This window comes from Aythya fuligula, chromosome 2 (genome assembly GCF_009819795.1).
Source record: "Aythya fuligula isolate bAytFul2 chromosome 2, bAytFul2.pri, whole genome shotgun sequence".
NCBI classification, from domain to species: Eukaryota; Metazoa; Chordata; class Aves; order Anseriformes; family Anatidae; genus Aythya; species Aythya fuligula.
In genome coordinates, this window is record NC_045560.1 from 47,655,653 (window position 1) to 47,677,421 (window position 21,769).

The following is a 21,769-nucleotide window of genomic DNA, read 5'->3' on the forward strand; positions in this document are numbered from 1 at the left end:
TTAGGTCAGACTTTACATGCAGCACCACCAAGTTCTGCTTCATTCGTTAACACCCTCGATTTGTCATTTTCAAATACATTGTGCAATGGAAGGAGTGAAAATTCATATGAACTTTAAGATAAGCCATGCAGATTTTTGGAACCTTTTTTTTTTTTTTTTTTTTGATTTTTCCCCTTGTTATTTATTAGACTCCTTTTTTCTTTCCATGTATCTGTACTTTGCTACTTGACTTCAAGCATCTTTCCCCCCGCAAGTGCCCACAGTTAAGTTCGACAATTTTATGTTTGAAAACTGCATGGCCAGGTGCAGCAGGACTACATTTATAGAGGCATCTGTTAGGAATTACAGACCTGAAACTATAAAGGAGCTACTTCAATAAGCCCCTAACTTTTGCTGAACAATTTAAAGCAGTGAAGGACAAAAAGCATCTTATCCTGTGGCCAACTACTGTAATTTGAAAACTAATCATACTGGTGCTTTGGTTTTTGTCCATCGAGAAAAAGTCAGTTTAGCAAACACTAAGAACTTAACCCCTAGAATGCATGCAGAACCCAGAACCGGTGCAACCAAATCCCATTAGAGTAACAATCCTCCCTATTACACATTCAAATAATAAGCCATCGCAGTATTTCACAAACATGATTTTTCCTGCTCAAAAACTTGAGACCACAACAAAGTATTTCTCAAACACAAATGCTTCTACGAAACCAACAGATTCCAGAAAAATAAACACAGTTTTATTTCCATGAAGAACAAATGCTTGCCACAATCTGCCTGTGAACCAACTAGGCATTCCTTCCAAATGAATTTCTTTTACAGCGGATCAGAGCTTTACCTTCATGCTTTAAGGATTTACATTTGGATAGCCTACTGTAGACAGAACAGCTCATTTGGTTAGCTCTGTCTTTCCCAACAGCAGACACCAGGAGCGTGAAGCTCTTTCCTTACAAAGAGAGATGCGCACTTACCAGACTACCCACCATGTACTCCTAGACAGGTGCAGCAGCATCTTCCCAGAGAAACAATTTCTCACCAAGTGACTTCACACTTGAGAAGCCTATAGCAAGGCTTAATTTAGGTTTAACTTTTTTTTTTTTTTTTTTTTTTAAAACCAGGGTCCTCAGCTTTTCTGATCACCACAACTATATTGTAACCTGTGCTTTGACATTTCAGATACCCGTTTCACATTTCAAGATGTTGTTCATTTCTGGAGTGCTAATTTAATGAAGGAAGGATAATTTAGCAATAGTAAGTATTAAGACTTCAGTTTCCTGGAAAATAAGCAGCTGTCAGTATCTAATGCACTGTATTACTACAAGGCACTATTTCATTTTATTATCTACCTAAAGCATCTGGAACTAGGTCCTACTTTACTGTTGTGTCTTTCTCAACACCAAGTTCCCTGAATATTTTATTTCATAAATAAATAAATGGGGGGGCACCACCCACAATTATTTGCACACACATCTAAGAGAAGGTTAGAAAGCTGGTTTATTTAAAACTATGAAATCCAAATATATAAAATGCTTAACATCACCACTAGATGCTGTGTAGGAAAACTCTGGTAAGACTGGACTGTTTCCTTGATGCCCCAAGCATAGATGAACTCTGATTTGACTTCCCAGCTACCCACTCCAAGCAGCACTCTCATCTCAAAGGTGAATCTTCAACCATTTATCACAAGCCTTCCCCAAATGCACACTGGCAAATTCCTTCCTGCTGGTGTCTCACCGGTATCAGCAGAACTATCCCACAGATGACACAGCTCAAAGTATCAACACTTGAGACTGAAAATGAGTGCCCACGATTTCAGGAGTTTTGCAGCATTCCTCTTTCTCACTTAGAGTCTTTCAAACTGCTTTATAAACCGTGCTAGGCCTAAATCTCAGTTTTGACCATTTATTCACTGACTTTTTAATGAGCTAATATTAAGCTCTAAGAATGCACTACTACTTGTTGTAGCAGGGTGGCAGGTGTGGGCAAACCCACAGAAGGTGATTAAGTTTGTCCAACTAAGTCTTTTTAGTATTACACAAATAGATTTTTGTAAATAGACTGTTTAAGTAACTGCATGTTACATATATCTTAAAATTCTTTGGAGGGGTCGATATGAAAATACCAAGATTGTATCAAAAATAGAATTTTTAATTGCTTATAGAACCTCAGGCAGGCTGCTACAAAACTAATGTCACATCCTTTTAGAAACAGCACAAAAACAATCCTGCATATGCTTTTAAAAATATTGCATAGGATAAACATATGCTTACTAATTAAAAAATAGAAAATAGCTCGGGGATATTACCTTTTCCTTATAACACTGGCACAAATTAACCAATAGAACGGTTTCCTTTTTTTTTTTTTTCTCTAGGAAAGACGAGGGGGAGGAAGGGAAGTAATAATTATAGGTTATTACATGACTGGCTGTTAATGAATTTTGGAAGCAGTGTCCTACAAGCCAGCTGAAACCAAGCATATCCAGAAAAAAAGGAACAAAACTGAAGACCTCAATGTAACCACCAATAATTCAATATACAATTTGTTATAACTAACTTTTCTGTAGTAGGGATACTAAATCATACTGAACAAGATAATCTATTAGTTTTATACCATTCTTATGCTCTCTGTAATAAAAATAATCACCATATATAGATAGCTCTTTTTCAGGAAATGAGCAATTTAGAGTCTTAATGCCACCTATTCAACCAGTTTGTGTTGGTATTATTTCTCACTTCAAGCACTTAAAGATGTACCTAATTTGTTGGGGAAGAAGCACTGCTCGGTCACTACCTCATGCAACACCCATTTACAATGAAAGTAAAAAAAAATCTGATTTTTCACCAAATTCCAGTGATACTTGGATAGGGCTTCTAGAGATCAGTTATGTGCATGGAAGTCATATATCCCACACTATCAGAGCAACGTGACACAATCCAAAGCAGTTTTTGGGTTTTTTTTTTTTTTTGAAAAAGAAAAGAAACTAAATGCTGGTACCAAGCTTTGAACAGCATTTAAACAACCAGGTTTCAACACCAACAAGAAAAGAGTAAACACTTCTGGTTAGCAAGTTCTATTTAACAGATAATAAACACAACCATTTCAAGTCAGTTAACTGTAACTCTTCAGCAGGCACCCCCAGCCCCTCAAATCCCCACCACGTTAATACTGGTTAGGTATGATGAGTCACCAGACTTCACTGGCACTGGTATTATTAAGGAAAGAGAATGCCAGGAACTTTATTGCTACCAGCACATTCAGAACTTGAAGGGACCAATGGATGTAAAGGCTACAAGCAGATCTCCAGCAGATTAAAAAAAGAAAAAAAAAAAAAAAAAAGGTTAAAAAATTACAAGGACTGAAAAATACAAATAATCAAATAGCTGTATTTCATCTAGTTTACCTCAGTATTTTAAACATTATACATTTTATTGTTTAGAAAAGATGATGACATTGCAGAAAAATAAAATAAAATTTGTATTTAACAGCACAAAAGTTTTACATGGTGGTATAAAAAGTCTAATGGGAGCCTGGAGGAGGAAAAAGGGAAACAGAACAATAAACAACAACAACAAAAAAACATATTCCAAAAAAAGTAAAAAGCTAAAACAAATTCCAGAAGTGTAAATCTGAAGGTTTTAGCTGTTTCAAATACACAACTACGTGTGCCTTTCACAATAACAGTCACAACTGAATGAGACTTTCTGTACTACTGCAACCCTTCAACAGGCCAGTCTGCAAGTTAAAACAAACATTTCAATATAATAAATTGCAAAATTGGTAAGTATGCAATTATGGATTGCTTTTAGTTGTTATAAAAAGCTTGTTTACATATCTAACGCTTCGTCTTTTATATTCAAACTGTGCTTAATGTTTTTTAGTTCAGACATACTGAAACCCAGCAGCACAGATGGTTTGTGATTATTTATTGCCTTTAAGCACGTACTCCTCCTTTTCCCAAAGAATGACGCAACATCAATTTTCCAAGCATACAGCAGCGAGGATAGCAATTCCAATTCTTTTTTTGAAGGATAGGGCCTCTCGTGAAAGTAGTCTGTCAAAAACTGTTTCTGAGCATCATACGAATTGTGATCATATTGTTTAGGATCTACTGCTAGAATATGCAGATCCTCACTGGAAGGAATTTTCTTTATCTCAGTCCTATTAACCTTCTGTCGTTTGAAAGGCACTAGCCCTGAATACAATTCTTCTTCTGGAGATAGAGCTATGCCAGTACATAAGCTCAGAGGCTGCTGTTCCTTATTCCTTTGGTCTTCTGCAACGAAACAGGAATCAGATAGCTTCCTTTTCAGTATCACGGAATCATGCTTTTCACCATTCACAAACAGTAACTCTTTCTTCTCAGTACGTTCAAGCTGCATCTTCATGCTTGAGTTGCTGTCTTTGGGAGCACTTCTACAACGGAGCAAATGCACAGCAATAGCTGTTAGAGTCATATTTCCAGTGTACACGCCACAACAGTGGATGCACTTGAAAGCAGGAGACTTTAAAATTGTATGTACAGTTGGCATAATATGATGCCTTTCTTTCAAATGCATTTCATAGGTTCTTTGACTAATAAATGTTCCAAAACAAAAGGGACAGGTTAACACTTTCTTGCTGTACCTGTTGTTCACTTCTGCTGCTGCCTGAGGTTTCACTTTGATGTAAACGGGGACTAGCGTCCTCGAATTTACTCCAGCAAGCACTGCCAAATGTACTTCTTTTTCACCAATGTCTTCTTTTGGTAACACTGTACTGAAATCGAAGTGAGGAAATACAAGGTCACCCTGAGCCTCATTCCCTAACTGAAATCCTCTGTTGCTATAGTCTGCATGTAACTGCTTTTTCCCATTATGAGTAGTTTTATTGTGCTCCACAAGGCTTTTTAAGTCATGGAAAGTAACTGTGCAAAACAAGCAAGCTAAGCCGTGCATCAAGAGATGTTTCATGAGCTCTTCCTCACAGAGAAAACACTTACAAGAAAAACACCGGACAGTCTTCTCTGTCATCCACCTTAGAAAGGGTGCACAAGCTGCAAGTTTGTCAGGTTGCTGTGTATCCTTCATTTTTACTTCACCATGTTTGTGGGCCACTTCCATGTGTACCTCATACACGTTTGACGGGAAGAGCTCATTGCAAACAGGGCAAGTCTTCCATTGCTTAGCCTGTCTGACAGCCTGACTTGTTTCAGGACGAGGTGGGGGAGCTTGTAATGATAGATTCTGAGACGTCAAAAGCACAGGCGGAGAGGGTGCACTAGCTGGTGACTGAGATAACTGAGTTACTGCTCCAGACTGCATTAGTTGGATAGGCATTTGTGGTGGAGTAACTGTTGCTACTCCACCACCAGGAGGTACAGGCAAAGTAACTGAAACTGGGGCAAGCGTGTACGTAGGTATCCCATTAACCTGCTTCCCAGTCGGGATCAACTGCCGAAGTATAGAACCTGCAGTCAAAAAAGCTGCGTTTTGGGAAACTGCGGGTCTAACTGGCTGATTTACAGGGATAACTGCTGGGGCGACAGGTTGATTAAGCTGAAGAAACCCAGGTCCGACAGGAACAACTCCAGGTGCGACAGGCTGATTAAGCTGGAGAACCCCTGGGGCAACTGTCTGAGCCACGGGAAGGACTCCGGGACCAGTGGGCCTGTTCACACTCCCAACCGAGTGGTTGACAGAGAGAACTCCCGGTGCGACTGGCTGATTCACAGGGAGCACTCCTGGTGCCACCAGCTGATTCACAGGGCTGACAGGCTGAGTTACAGGTAATGTCGCAGCTGCAACTGGACTATTTATAGTACCAAGAGGCTGATTAATAGGAAAGAGTCCGGGCCCGACAGGTTGATTAAGAGGAATAACTGCAGGGGCCACGGGTCTGCTAAGGGTCCCAACAGAATGATGAAGAGGAACAGCCGTCGTCCTGACAGGCTGATTAAGAGGAAGCCTGTGAGAAACAATTATAGGCTGAGAAGGTGATGGCTGAATATTAACACTATTCTGACCTACAGGAAGATGACTGGATACAAGAGTAACGTGTGATGGGGTAACAATGGGAGCAGAAGTTGTTTGTGGAACACTACCAGAGGCACTTGGAACAGTCAGAGATCTGACTGTGTTCTGAACTGGTTTTGACTGCACCACAGTCTGGTTTTGATTGTTCTGTGGAAGTGCAAGTTGGATGCAAGCTGGAGCTGTGATGGAACCTGCTGGGGCTGCAGGAGGCCCTGAAGATGGAGCAGGCGCAGCCGCACTTTGGGGAGGCTTTGGAGCAATATGCATTTGTTTCACAAGTCCAGGTTTCTTAATGTGTTCTGAAATCACAGACCGAAGCTTGTTCTCCAGGTCTCTGTGTGTTTCAGCTGTCAAGACATGATACATTAAAGAATCCTGGCTGTTTGCAGAAGCATTACATTTTTTACAGTAGTGCTCAACAGAATTCTCTTCACTTTCATCAGGTCTCTGGCCAAAATATATACTTATTAAGTTTTCAAAGTGGTTCATCAGAACATGTTTCTTCATATTATAGTACAATGTGTCTGTAAAGTTACATTTTAGACACGTGAAGTTTATGATATCACTCCTGAATTGTTTCATGCCATCCAAAATGCTGACTGTATAGTTCTGTATTCTCTTATTAGATGAATGAAACATCCGGATATGTTTTCCCACTATTTTTGGCTCAGAAGCAAATGCACATTTTGGGCAAGGAACCACAAGCTCTTGGTCCATTTCATCTTCATGGCAACGGTGCAAGTGATTCTTGAATGAAGTAAGCAATTTTGATGAGAACTTGCATAAACTACAGCAGTACGGCTTGGTTCTGTACCTCTGCAAACAAACAAAAAAAACAAACAAAAAATCCACTTAGAAACCACCATTTCCTAAATCCCTGTTATCTGTTTTAAAGTAAGTCTGCTCTATCACCTGTCAAAAATGCCTTCACTGTATGCATAGTGTGTATCTACTTGGTTTCATAGAGGTCTGTTTTTGTTGAAAAGCAGACTTAAAAGATGACATGCTTGAAGGGAGAAACATTTGTGCCCACCTTCTTCCCCTGTAATTTATTAAGCCTTCAGGGGGTTCATTTCTACTTCAAGTCATACAAACTAATTATGAAGCCATTTAAGACCAGATTTGACAGCTTTTTCTCCCTTATTGCAGCAACTTTGGAATAGGACACCCTGAAGGACCATCTTCTTTTCTCCCAAATCTAGGCAGCATGAAACCAAGTGAATGACATAGATCAAAGAACCAAGGTTGTCTGAAGAGAAAGACAAGCTTAGCATTCAAAAGACATAGCTTGGCAAATCGGATCAACATCTGGTCCTAAACCTGTGAATCCAAGTTCAGAAAAGGAGAACTAAGAAGAAATAGAAGACAAAGCAGATAAAGGTCATGGGAGAGGGAGAAATCACTTCTTACTACCTTTACCTTGGCAAAGTCTGATTGATTTGGTCAACCTGGATGTTAAAGGCTTTAACAATAAAGGCAACTACTGTACTTGATAGCCTTAGTTCTCTTTTAAACACAGTAAGTACAAATAACAAACCCCGGCAAACCACCACCATACAATTCTAAACCATTACCTTTTTAGTAGGATGAAAAGAGGAGACCTACTGCTGTTTACAAGTTGTAAAGGCCTTCCTCGTGGAAAAGGGTCTCAAGACTCTTCAGCATGACTCAGAAAAGACTACCTTTTCTCTGAATATGCTCCTACGCTTTATATAGGATTTCTATAATTTTATACTCCGATGGGTTTTTAAGATACTTCATTTTGTCCATCTCAACCCTGCCTTTCTTGGAGATTCTAGCTTCACACAAGGTTCTATACAAAGAAAGTAAAAGCTGTTTCACATACACAAATCTAACTGGAATGTGTTTTCCACTGCAACCCTACCCCAAGCTGCAAATGAGAATTTCAGCTTAATCCACTTCTACCTATGCAATCCCGTTTTCATCCTTCCAATGAAAAAAGAAGCATATTGTGTATAAAACCATGTTAAGACTACATATCAGATGAGGCTAAAAAGGCAGAATGTTAGCATGATACATGAAATATTAATGTTCAGGGTTGTGTCCTTCAAGACTCCAAACAGAACAGCCTTTACAATCTGATGAATTACAAAAAAGAACATAGACAATGAAAGACTATTACCCAACAGTATTTAGAAAACAAAGCTATATTTACCCATAAAAATGGGTTTTAGCTTTAGCTTACTTCTGAAATTGGTAAGATACAGCAATTCCACATGTACATCTATTCAGAATTTCTAATACAAAAACTTACCTTCCTTTTGCCCACAGACTCCCAAGGAGAGACATCACTCCATGAAGTGTTGCAGAAGTATTTTTCACCTGGGTCAAAACTTTTAAGATTCTAAAGAAAAAAAATATGAAATAATCTGCTTCTGTAGGTCTGTTCTCAACACAAAAACAGTCTCAACACAAAGCAAGTAAACAGGATGAATGCAAAGTTCATTCAGGTTTCAAAACTCAGTTCAAAGTTACTTCTCTAACTCAACTTCGATTTATTTTACCTCAGTTACTAGCTCAAATGACTGCCTCCTGTGATAGTGGGAATTCTGGGAACTTCATAGTTACTGAACATAATATAGCAAAAATATTTATACTTTAATTCCCTTGCTTCTAGCCAAGTTCACAGTGAACAATGAAAGACCTTTTCTCCCTCTACCTTCTCTTTCTAAAACTGTAGTATTTCAGCATTTACTTCCATTTATTAACTTATCATTATGGTTTACTTTGCAACAGGAGTCAGTATTAAGTTTCCATAGCATTACTATGCTTTTAACTTGGAAAGACAAAGGCATTCCCAGAACCTTTTCCCAAGGAGTAGCAGTATTTTTCCTAAATCTGTAGGAGTGGCATTATTATATCAGGAACAGCCATATCAGAGTAAACAACTTTCCTTACAGCATTCTTCTAATCAATTATATTAGAACAATTTAAGTTCCCCAACCTTAAGTCAGCCACTACTATAAAGTTCCTCTCCAATTTTCTGAGGCCCACCATACCTCCAAGTACAAACTTCAGGAAAAAAATAAAAATAAAAAACAGATTCCTGTTTACTAGGCATTTCTAAAGATCCTTGGCCAACTCCAACAATACCCTAGAGTGCCTTAGGTGAAACACAGGCTATAAAACCAGGCTTAACCCACAGAACATAATATAGTTTCTCCCCTCACATTCCCCTTCCCTTCCACAAACCATTTTTCACTTGAAATTTCTGCAAGATGCTTAAAGAGGGTACAATGTTTTCATTTGTGCACCAAAACCCACTGGAGCAGCAGAAGCAGGTAATTAAGACTAGCTAAGATTAGCTCGCTGTCAAGAGAAGTAGAATTTATGTATCCCCATAGTTTGTGGTCAAAACCATGATGCAATACTTACAAGCAATGCAGGATATAAATAGCAACAAAAAAAAAGATTTTTTTAATCTTGTAGCAGTCAATGCTACTTAATGCAGACTTTGTTTGCACTATCTTCCTGCCTGCACGGTGCTAACGTGAGCATCGCTATTCATGCAACAGAAAGGCATGCTAGTGATAATTTTATTTAAACGAACTTTTTTCCAGGATTTAGAGAAGTGTAATCAAGTCTGCAATAAGCTGCTTTCTAGCTTTTTCAACCTGCAAGTTGCCCCAGAGAAAATCCTGAAAATCTCAAAACAATGAACCAACTTTTTCCATTCTAATTAAGGTATTGGTACTACCTAAGTTTACTTCTTAAGCCAAACACTCCTGAAAGCTCATGAACTTATAGAGAACCCTTACCCTGAGAAAGACAAGTTAAGTTCCACACCCTTATAGCATACAGTGATTCTATTTTAAGTCTTGATAGAGAAAAAGACTCAAGATTTACAAGTGTTTAGTTGAACACACCAGAATAAGCTTCCTGAAGCTTACAGCCTACCTGAAACATTTTGCTTCTCGTTTGAGTACCCTCCACAAAGAGAGGCTCCTAGACTTGAACACCAGACTCCTACAACCCAAACGTGTGCGCTATTAAGTCTAGAACATTTTGCAGAAATGTCTATTTTGTACAGAGAAACATTCACTGATAAAGAATCCTTCTTATCACTGCAACTGGTAAGTGCTGCAAATGGCTTATTCTGAATTCTTGCTTGATGTCCAGAAACATGTTATGCTCTTTCCAGATCTTATTTCAAGAGGAGGAAGAAAACAGGAGGAAAACTACAGAAGTGAAAGGTAACAATGGGAGAATAAAACCCTCTGAGAAACTGAAAAACTCTGACATTACAGCATAATCATACTTACTAGTGTTACTTTCAGAAACAAACGTAATTTAGCACAAAAGATTTTCTTCCTAGCAGAGAAGAACTTTGAGCCCAACAACTGATCCTGCTGGTCTGAGCTACAAGGAGATACTGAGCTGTATATGAAGTTCCTTCACTTTCCTCAAGCTACTATGCACTGCCACGCGTTATTAGAATGTTTTAAAACATTTAACCATTTAAAATGGTTATTAGAATGGTTTAAAGCCATTCTATTAAGAATCCAATCTTAAGTCCAGATAAGAAGTCAAGTCTGCATCAGATCACATCATACCGTTTCCTTAATTGTCCTGCCTCCTCAAAAGCACGATGTCCAGAAATCCACCTTAATATTTGAAGACAAAAACAAAAAACCTTAAGCTACTTCTCACCTACTAAAATATCAGGCATCCTCTTCTACTAAAAAGACAGTCTGTCATCATACAAGGCAAGTACAAATCAATTCTAAAAACAGTTCTCGTTGCTGGTTAAGTCATAAACAGCCCCAGATTGTCTAGGAAATAAAAGTTAAGTTATATTTTGTAAATAATTCTCTCTCAGCCAAGCTTATACTAAAATGCTATTTTAGAGGCCTGCATTTCACATCAGTTCCAGAATCAAAATGCTCACTGGGTTCCCTGCCACCATTTTTTTTTTTATTTTTTTTTTTAAGATAAAACAGAAAAACATATTCCTTAATCACCATTAAACCTCAAAGAACCTTCAAAAACTTAAGATTGTAATCAATTCCATCACAAAAAAGTAACATAATCAAAATATGTTTACTTCAAAGGGTCAAAATAGAACAGCTTCTGAATGTTAATTTCAAAACAATACATAACACAATGAAAACATTGCACAATTACTAGACAAATACACTTTCTGAGCTTTTACATTTACTTAGAGCTAAATTCGTGAGTTCAACCACGATAACCAAGAATGTTCCAGAATTAGATATGCATGTAGATCTTATGTAAGTGATTTGAAAAAATGCTTATGCATTTTCAAAAAAAAGAAAAAAAAACACACACCACAGAAGACACAACAGCACCCCTACACAGAGTTAAATTGTTTTAGTCCCATCACAGAGAATTAATCCAAACTCTCGCCTACAGTCAATGTGAAGTTATGAACATATCAAACAGCCAAAAAAAAGCCCACTTAACAGCTGTTCGAAATACAGTACTGTTTAGTAACCTAGTTGCATTACCAACACTTGTACTTTTTCTGGTAGTAGGTTTGCCAATCTGATGGCATAAATTCCTCGTGCTTGTTGCACAGTACCTTCCCCTGTAAGCGGTGACAATGGCACTAAATTCACTTTGATCACCTCAGTACACTTACATATGCTTTTGGAGATACAGAACTGAACTACAAATCAATAAGCCAAGTTTGGTATTTCTCCCTGGAAAGAAGCCTTAGAGTTAGAGACCTGCAGCAAGATTACTTGGATCCAACTACTTGTTGGTTTTAAAAATTCCTGTAATTTGTATATCCTTCAGAGGTTTGACTCAAGTCTTCATGTGCTTGTGATTTTAGAAGAACCGTAAAAAAATTCTGTGTAATACACAAGTGACATTTCATTACTCTGTTGTGTTTTTCTTCAAGTTGTAGTTTCCTTTTGTTCAACTATTACTAGCAGAGAATACGCAGCACCATGTATAACTTATCTTGTTGAGAAGTGGAGCTTCTTTCAACCTGATGTACTACAAAATTAAGTTCCACACCTAGCAAGTAAGTACTCATACTTAAGTAATCCTTTAATCCTTCAAGTCAATACACAATTTTCTTTTCTTCACCCCATCATAAAGACCTAAGGCAGAGGAACATGATATATACACTAAACACTGAAATATTTTTCAAGTTTGTTTTTTTCCAAGATTGTTTTACATTATTTCAAATGCTTTACCTTCAACAACTCCCTGCAGCTGTCAAGTCCAAGATCCACAAGAATGCCCTTCACCTTTTTTCGAGCCTTCCTGATGTTATCAAGATTTTGAACAGGAATTTGAAACATTTTGCACTTTTCCTGAAAAAGAAATATATAAAAAGTGATGTCATATTTGAACACAGGCACTTGCATTTAACAATATTACGTTTTAACAATAAAAGTATTAACATTTAACAATTAAAACATTAAAATCTCAAATATATTCCTCAAAATGTAATAGCAAAAGCTTTAAAAGAAAGAAATAGCCTCATTAATACTAGCCAGTAGATCAATTCCTTCTCCAGGGTAGGAAGCGAGGGGGTAGGAAGAAGGAATCCCTTGGTTTCTTCACTGCTATCTAAACAAAATTTCAAGTTTCTTCTTTCTTGATCTCTTCACATCTACATGCAAGCTACAATGCATTTTGTCTTTTTTTGTTGGTGGTGGTTTTTTTTGCTGGAGAACGTGAACATAAGAATTTTACTAAGTTGTCTTCAAAAAAAATTGCCATCAGTTCTTTTAGGAAAGAATATCAACACTTTCACCTTGAATGTTACAGTGCCTAGATGAGACACTTTGATAATCTGTTATGTTGACATGTCTTAAATACGACTGCTAGCAGAACCTCGAACTTCCCTTTTTCTCCTCTCCCTAAAGAAATCTGCTGCTGTATGGGTTCTGACATAAAACAGGCTACTGCAAGATTAATGTAGCAGAAAAAAAAAAGTCATTACAAGCTACAGCTGTATGGCATTGATAGCAAATATGCTAAAGCAGGGCAAATTTTTTAAATGCATGCATGCTTTCAGTGTCCTCCTTTGAAGTGTACACAGCTCTACTGCCTTGCCCTTCTCCAGAATTTGGATTTACACCCTATCCCAATCCCTCCAGAAAGGTGGGATAACTGGAGGTCAACATATAGAGGAGGAAGATAATTTAATCTCCTGCTGGTCACCTATTTGAAGGGTTGTTGCCAAATGTGTTTGCCCATCTGTCTAAAACATACCACCAGCAATGGTCTAGTACTTCCCCAACAGCTGGGTAGGGGGACATCATTTGTACGAAAATCGTAATTTGTGGACAAGATGTTTAATTTTTAATCTGGAAAAAAAAAAAAAAAGAACTCACATGCTATTCTCCTCTTCTTCTCCCCCCAAAGGAAAGGTGTGTAGAGAGAAATGGAGAGGGAGCCCCATTTGACAGATGCTATTCTTGTTTTCTAATCTTCATTGGCAAGAAGTCTGGAAGACATTTTGATACCACCATGGGTGTGGGTGAACCTATATGGAATGGAATAAATCACAGTGACTAGTCTGACATTCTATCAAAATCCAAGCAGTAAAATGAAGATTTGACTTCAGTTTAAAAAGAGGATTTCAACTGGGTATTTGTATTCTCTGGTTGAAGCCTTATTATCAGTCACTCTATGACAGCAGGTTATGTGCACCAACCCCATGGTCCGCTGCAGATAATGACAGAGCTGACAGGATGGCACCACGCTCAGATCAGCAAGAGGGAGATGTGGTTCAATACATTAGACTCCACTGGAAACAGTTCCTTCATCTCAGTCCTTGAACTTATACACTGATGCTACTGAAGAAGTAGACATCTCTTGAGCCAGGTCTACCTCACAAAACAGAAATATTAGTATATAAAGGTTATATAGTACATCACATCCACGCTTCTCAGTTTTCTTAACCAGCAGACTTTCTGAAAAGTGACTTCTAGTCATTAATCCAGGAGAAAGACAAGTAAAAACAACAGCAAAAGAGAATCCTGAATACAGGGGAATAATTTTCCAGTTTTCAAGTAGCTGGTCTTCAATCCAAACAGATGTGTTTCTGTACCACATACAAGGTTACTCAGCTGGTCCTTGAACAAACTGCTTGGGAGTAAGATTTTAAATTATTCACCTAGCGTACTCATATCCACCAGATACAGCACTGTCCTACCATAAAGGTCACAAAATTTCAACTTGAAGTTATCCCTTCAAGCTCTCAGTTAATACCTAGATTACCATACAGTTTATTACCCATACTCATTTCCTATGGATTTATTTCTCTTATTTTGGACATTCTTCAAGCCTTAGCTTGTACACTGTTTCCATGAGTAACTTCACCTTTTGTCAGTATGTATCCCATTCTTAACCAGCAAATTGAACATAAAAGCACCACAGTAAAATCAAACCTGAGCTACTCTAGCGAAGGAGTCTTGATCTGTTTCCTATGTTGTTGAAGGTAAATTTACTTTAAATAGTATCCAACCGTTATTACCAAAAACTACTAATCCACTGAGTTTTCAAAGACAGCACATTTTACAAAGGAAACAAGAGCACAATTAAAGAATCATTATAGCAGCTTATGTCCCAATCCAAACACAGTTAATGTGAACAGTTCTGAACAGGTCATTCAACCATTTCCTGAGCATCTTACCATTGATCTATTCTGCATTTAGTGTTCGAGTAAATAATACAACCATAACGATAGACTTCACTAAAGGTTCCCTTCCCTTTCTATAACATCTACAACATTTTGGGCCCCTCACTACAAGAAGGACATTGAGGTGCTCAAGTGTGTCCAGAGAAGGTCAACGAAGCTGTTGAGGGGTCTGGAGAACAAGTCTTATGAGGAGCGGCTGAGGGAGCTGGGCTTGTTCAGCCTGGAGAAGAGGAGGCTCAGGGGTGACCTTATCGCTCTTTATACGTACCTTAAAGGAGGCTGTAGCGAGGTGGCGGTTGGTCTGTTCTCCCACGTGCCTGGTGACAGGACGAGGGGGAATGGGCTTAAGTTGCGCCAGGGGAGGATTAGGTGGGATATTAGGAAGAACTTCTTTACCAAAAGGGTTGTTAGACACTGGAATGTGCTGCCCATGGAAGTGGTGGAGTCACCATCCCTGGAGGTCTTTAAAAGACGTTTAGATGTAGAGCTTAGGGATATGGTGAATGAGAGCTTAGTCGTGGTGAATGGAGCCAAGTCCAGTTGGAGGCCAGTCACTAGTGGCGTCCCCCAGGGCTCGGTGCTGGGGCCGGTCCTCTTTAATATCTTCATCGATGATCTGGACGAGGGCATCGAGTGCACCCTCAGTAAGTTCGCAGATGACACCAAGTTAGGTGCGTGTGTCGATCTGCTTGAGGGTAGGAAAGCTCTGCAGGAGGATCTGGATAGGCTGCACCAATGGGCTGAGGTCAACTGCATGAAGTTTAACAAGGCCAAGTGCCAGGTCCTGCACCTGGGGCGCAATAACCCCAAGCAGAGCTACAGGCTGGGAGAGGAATGGTTGGAGAGCTGCCAGGCAGAGAAGGACCTGGGAGTGATGGTGGATAGTCAGCTGAATATGAGCCAGCAGTGTGCTCAGGTGGCCAAGAAGGCCAACGGCATCCTGGCTTGTATCAGAAACAGTGTGACCAGCAGGGCTAGGGAGGTGATTGTCCCCCTGTACTCAGCTCTGGTGAGGCCGCACCTCGAGTACTGTGTTCAGTTTTGGGCCCCTCGCTACAAGAAGGACATCGAGGTGCTTGAGCGGGTGCAGAGAAGGGCAACGAAGCTGGTGAGGGGCCTGGAGAACAAGTCCTACGAGGAGCGGCTGAGGGAGCTGGGCTTGTTCAGCCTGGAGAAGAGGAGGCTCAGGGGTGACCTTATCGCTCTCTATAGGTACCTCAAGGGAGGCTGTAGCGAGGTGGGGGTTGGCCTGTTCTCCCACATGCCTGGTGACAGGACGAGGGGGAATGGGCTTAAGTTGAGCCAGGGGAGTTTTAGGTTAGATGTTAGGAAGAACTTCTTCACTGAAAGGGTTGTGAGGCATTAGAACAGGCTGCCCAGGGAAGTGGTGGAGTCACCATCCCTGGAAGTCTTCAAAAGACGTTTAGATGTAGAGCTTAGGGATATGGTTTAGTGGGGACTGCTAGCGTTAGGTCAGAGGTTGGACTTGATGATCTTGAGGTCTCTTCCAACCTAGAAATTCTGTGATTCTGTGATATGGTTTAGTGGAGGACTTGTTAGTGTTAGGTCAGAGGTTGGACTAGGTGATCTTGGAGGTCTCTTCCAACCTAGATGATTCTGTGATCACGTTTTATAACATACAATTACATTCAGCTTTTTGACAAAGACAACTACTGCAGCTCTACCCCTTTCAGTAATAACAAGTATTTTAACACAAAACAACGTAACAGACAGGACAGTGTCATCCTAGCCAAAGGCAAATACTACTTGTTCAACAAGTAACTATGTTTGAGTACAACTTCTCTGCATTAAAAAAAAAGTAAAAATATTAACATTTTATCTCTTGAAAGTGAGAAGTCACAACATGAAAGTTCCTGTTTGCCTTCCTTTTAGACATATTTTTTAGAACAATTCTCATTCACCCAGGAGGTGACCCAGCCCGGCCTGCTATACAAAGCAGGCACAACAACGAATCGCAACCATGGTACTCAGCGTCTTGTCCATTCAGGTCCTGAAAACCTCCACTGAGGAATTTCACAGACACTCTGTGAAACCTGTTCCACTGATGGACTGTCCTCACAATGAAGTATTTTTCCCTTATATCCATCAGCACCCTTTTCATTTGTGTCCCTACAGAAACCAGGCATCTGCAACCCAATTAAACATGAAGCTGGTATGGAGCTGGACCAAAGACATACAAGCAGGCCTTCCTCACGCATGCAAGAGGTTTCCAGAAAATTAATGCAAATGGACAGCTAGATAGAAACCCTATTAGAAAAACCCAGAGAAAAGGCCGCAGCGTGGCCCTTCTTAGACATCAGATAATCCACACAGAAGCTAGACCTGAGGACATGTTCTTAGGAAGCCAACGTTCACTAGCCCACTGCTCACAGAACTGTTTATAATAGCAAAATTATGAAATGTTTACAGAATTTCATCCTTTTGTATTATCTGCTTTGGAAATCCAATCATTTTTAGTTTTTATACCTTCTCAACTAAGAAACTGCTTAATGAGCAACTCTGGATGGAGAGTTGTGAAGATTGGTTTTATGAAGACAGCTTTGAGGTATTTCAGTCAGAAACACTTTAAAAGGTTTCTTTGTCAGGTTACATTTCAGTGATACCCAGAGTTGACAAACACTACTAGAATGAGAATCAAGAACTCTTTAAATGCATTTGAAGTTGATAAGTCAGTTTTAGTTGCGAAAACAATAAAACCAATTTCATTCCTGAAAATGGAAATGAGAGCAAGCAATCTACTAACTCTCAAATTCTAAACAAAAAAAAACTCTGAATGACAAAGACAGCAGATAGGAGGGTATGCACACTGAGAAACTGCCTCATAGAATCCAAGAATCAGCTTGGTCATGCCAGATTGTACTTTCATCAATTCTGTTTCCATCAAGGACCATTCTGAAAGGCATACTAGCCCTCAAAGAAGCCATACCTAGATATCTGCTCAACCGTGTGTTGCACGGATGGCTCCATTCCCTGAACTCTTATCTCTGCTTCTGAAATAGCCCTAACCAGATTTAACAGTACATTGGTACCAAAGCTTATCCAGCCTTTGGAGGGAGAGAATACATTTAGCTTTCTATCAACACCTGTAGGTGTCTCAACAGCTTTGAAAGACTTGATTCCTGAAAATAGAAAAACAGTCAACTGATTAGAATGGGTGTTTTTTTCTTTACTATTTCACTTGTTGCAGATTAATATTAAATTGACTACAGGGAAAAAAGAAAAAAAAAAAAAAAGATTAATAAAACTTACTAAGAGTAATTCTCAAACAAGATGATGCACTTTATCTTCTCAAATTTCAATTTTTATCCAAGCACAACTTGATAAAAATCTCAGGTCAAACTTTTTTTTCCCCTGCAATTAAATCAGAAACTTCTAGGGGTCTGGAAGCACACACCTCTTTTAGTGACAGTAATGTTGCTCTTTTCTTGGCTGTAAGTCACATACCACTTAAAATAGTCATCTAATCCAACAAAAAAGATGACCATCATTTCAGTATTTGCCAACAAAGTAAAAAGCACTGAGATACGTGATTATATAGACAACAGTATCAGCCTGCATCTTATCTGCAAAGTCAAGTCAAAACAAATTTGGATCACTAACTTTAGCTACTTCGGCTTAAATAAATGCTGCAATTACTATGAGAAAGGGACTAAGTCCCTCAAGAGCAAGAAGCCTTCCTAGAGCGCTGTAATATCACACAGAGCTTGACTCCCTTCAAAAGTCAGCATTAGCCAGAGACCAAAACCAGCAGGACACAAACTTCTTCTGGAGGCCTGGAGCATCTATTTCTAGATTACTCAACTCCAGCAGCGCTCATTAGCCCCATGCATGTGAGGCGAAGAGTCACACACAAAGCCCAGCTACTCCAGGAAGAAGCACAACTGTGTTTGGACTTCATTCATGTATGTCATTGAACGTATGTCATACATTCATTGGTACGGCATGACTTAAAGACATTTCACACAGATGCATATACAGATTCCATGGCATCAATAACCCGCACCCTGAGTAATTCAGCAAGGGGACAGAACTGAAAATTATTTAAAACTGTGCTACAGGTTTCCTCTGAAGGATTAAATCACTCAAACACAAGCCAGTTCTACCGGTGTTCAGCAAGACTAACCCCAATCAAGGGGTTTCCAATGCTAAAACACAAAACATTAGAACTGTTTTTATATTCTTTTTCATTGTTTCTGAATATTTGCTATAGTCTTTATCCCATTAACATCCCTTAGCACTTCATTCATAATTTTGCATGGATGGTAGCGATGTGGACATCACCACTTTCTGGAAAGAAAGCTATTTCAGATATCCATTTTGTCTAGAAGTAACCATCCACAGACTTTGAGACATGTACAAACAATTCCTTAGGCACTCCATCACTCAGTGTAGACAGAAACTGGGAAAAAAATGGTTATATGAAGCGGTTTAGGAAACACTAATCATATGGCATTAAAACTCTATGCTAAAAAGCCTCATTACACAAATTTCTAGTTCTGATCACAGGCAAACCCAGAAATCCCTCCTTTGGTCATATGCCATGCAAACATGGGAAAGGGAGATTATTCTGATACAAGCCCCAGAAGGCCGCCTGCACGAAGAAACAGGTGGACATCACTAGTTCAGTAACCAAGGCTGCAGTCTCCTCCAGCAGCCTCAGCATGAAGCCAAGCACCTTGGGCTCATCGCTTTGAAACCCTCCACCTGGAGGCCTGGGTGTGCTCCGGGGTGCTGGCAGCCCACCCCGGCACCCGGCCCGCCCCCACCGCACCGCCCCCAGCCCCCCGCGCCCCCCTCGGGGCACCTCCACCTGCACCTACCCGGCCGGCCTGCAGGGGGCGCCCGCCGCCGCTCCTCCTGCGCCGCCTCACCGCCGCCTGCCGGGCCGGGCCGGGCCGAGGCCCCGCTCCGCAGCCTCCGCCTCCCGCCCGGCGCAGCGCCGGCCCCGCCGCCCCGCCCCGCGGCTCCTCCTCCTGCTGCTGGTCCTGCTGCTGCTCCTGGTCCTGGTCCCGCTCCGCCGCGCTCGCCCCACGGGGCCGCCCCCGCTCGGCCCCCGCCCGGCCCCGCGCACAGCCCGGGCCCCGCGCACAGCCCCCGGCCTCCGCCCGCTCCTCCTCGGCCGCCAGAAAGAGAAAATGGCGCTCGATTTGCCGCAGGAAGTGACGTCGCGCCTCATTTGCATGCCAGGCAGGCGGCCAATGGGGAGAGGGCTCGGCCGAGGCTCCCATTGGCTCCCCCGAGGAGGTGGGCGGGGCTTGAGGTGGGAGGGTGGGCGCGCCGCGGGGGGGGTGGGGGGGGCGCCCACCTGAGCCCCTCGCACCTGCCCCTGCTGGCGGCTCTCGCGAGATCTGGCGCCGTGACGTCACCCGGGGGGGCGGGGCCTGGCAGCATGGATGGAGCTGACCTCCATGGGTGGGCGGCCCAAGGGGCACCTCCATGGGGCGCCCTGGGGTCTGCCCATGGGGTGTGAAGGCCACAGCAGTAGACTGGGTGGGATCATCCCAAAAACCAACACTAATAAAATTTTCACCTTGACAGACAGTCATCCTGCCTATTGTCTTTTTGGTTTTTATTACACTAATGACCACAAAAAACATACATCTTTGTGTTCGACGTCCCAATAATTATATTGAAACGTTACTTGTCGAATGTTTTTGTATGATACATTTCCAATATTAAAAATCGATAAAATATAATTTCATTAGTTAAGTGTTTTCAGCACAATTGTATAGTCAATAATGGTGTAGGCAAGTCAAGACTCAGAAAATTTAATGCCCAGAAAAATGGCAGCCATTTATGAAAGATAAATTACTCATAGTAGATACACCGCCACAACATTACAAAAAGTTACTAGTGCCAAGAGTTACAATTTGACACGGTAAATTAAAGCATAGCATGTTTTAATAAACTTGTTGGCTTCTTTTTAATATGTTGTTATCTCATAATTCATAAATAACGAAATATGGCACTGCCAACATGGAAATACCCAGTGGCTCCCATATAATCACCAACATTAAATTTCTCTTGCAACAAAGCATCACCAAACAATTACAGAGTGTTTTAAACAATGGATGCGTTTAAAAGATTAACTCAAATAGCGAACAAGGTTGTGAAAGGGGCCTTCCACCGCTGCATTGCAAAACTGGAACCTCTTAACTTTTGCAGAATCACTAAATGGTTGAGGTTGGAAGGGACCTCTGGAGGTTGTCTGGTCCAACCCCACTGCTCAAGAAGCGCTGTCTAGATTTGGTTGCCAAGGACCATCTCCAGGCAACTTTGGAAATCAGCCCGTTTTCTAGCACTGTAGTAAAAAGGGGAGGTACCTTATAAAATGCATAAATTAATCTATCTATGTGGTAATTTCAGTTGTAAATCTGTTATGTACTTATCTCCAGCTGTCAAATCCTACAGTGTGCTCCATAAACTCAGCTCCTGTTTGAATTAATTTGAGTTATTGCTCATTTACTTGGAACGGGAGGTTACATTTTCACATTGCAGGACCAGCACTTAATTATACACATTGAAAATAGGTCTAATAGCATGTGCTTAAGACTTTCTAAAGTGAAACTGGTGGGTAGACTTCAAATTCCTCCAGTTACAGAAGACAAACAGGATAGCAACATGCAGAATTAAAATATGAGGATGACACAGAAGAATACAAATGGATTGGGATAAAATGGAGACGCCATGTATTTTTCCTATAAATCAACAGCAGTGTCAAAATATAAAAAATATTTATATAATTAATAAAAATAAGTGGTTCTGAGGACCACAGTAGAATTAAAAGAGAAGTCAAAACCACACAATGTAGAGAAGAAGAAAAAGTAAAAAAGATCAGTTATTGTCTCTTACATAAAAGTGATAGCTTTGAGCAACTAAATACACTGGGATTAGACACTGAAATGTATTTCAAGACAAGTAGTTCTCCAAGGCACTTTCTATGGACATAAGAAATTGGTGGATTGTATTTTATTTACAAGTAACTTTGCTCTCATAGCAGATGTAAGTATTTGTTCAGCTAATTGCACCTTTTTAGTAGGATTTTAATTAGCATTTAACATTTAACATGTCAAGTAACATTTTTGCTTATCCT

The 21,769-nt window shown here is 40.3% G+C and overlaps 1 protein-coding gene across 1 annotated transcript; it reads right to left on the bottom strand.

The window, feature by feature from the left end:
- Positions 1–3,405: 3,405 nt before the first annotated feature.
- Positions 3,406–19,550, bottom strand: ADNP2 (ADNP homeobox 2). The gene is made up of 5 exons (XM_032182307.1): positions 19,497–19,550; positions 13,346–13,497; positions 12,197–12,316; positions 8,284–8,373; positions 3,406–6,824 (listed from the first exon to the last, which is right to left on the bottom strand). Exons 3-5 carry the CDS (start codon positions 12,302–12,304, stop codon positions 3,822–3,824), a joined length of 3,201 nt encoding a protein of 1,066 aa, XP_032038198.1. The 5' UTR covers positions 12,305–12,316; positions 13,346–13,497; positions 19,497–19,550; the 3' UTR covers positions 3,406–3,821.
- Between the last annotated feature and the right edge of the window lie 2,219 nt (positions 19,551–21,769).

Excerpts from the sequence above, each read along its gene's own strand:
- ADNP2 (XM_032182307.1), bottom strand. The coding sequence starts at position 12,304 with ATGTTTCAAATTCCTGTTCAAAATCTTGATAACATCAGGAAGGCTCGA. Across the intron at positions 8,374-12,196 it reads GCTGCAGGGAGTTGTTGAAG|AATCTTAAAAGTTTTGACCC; the intron begins GTAAAGCATTTG and ends TTTTTTCTTTAG. Across the intron at positions 6,825-8,283 it reads AGTCTGTGGGCAAAAGGAAG|AGGTACAGAACCAAGCCGTA; the intron begins GTAAGTTTTTGT and ends GTTTGTTTGCAG.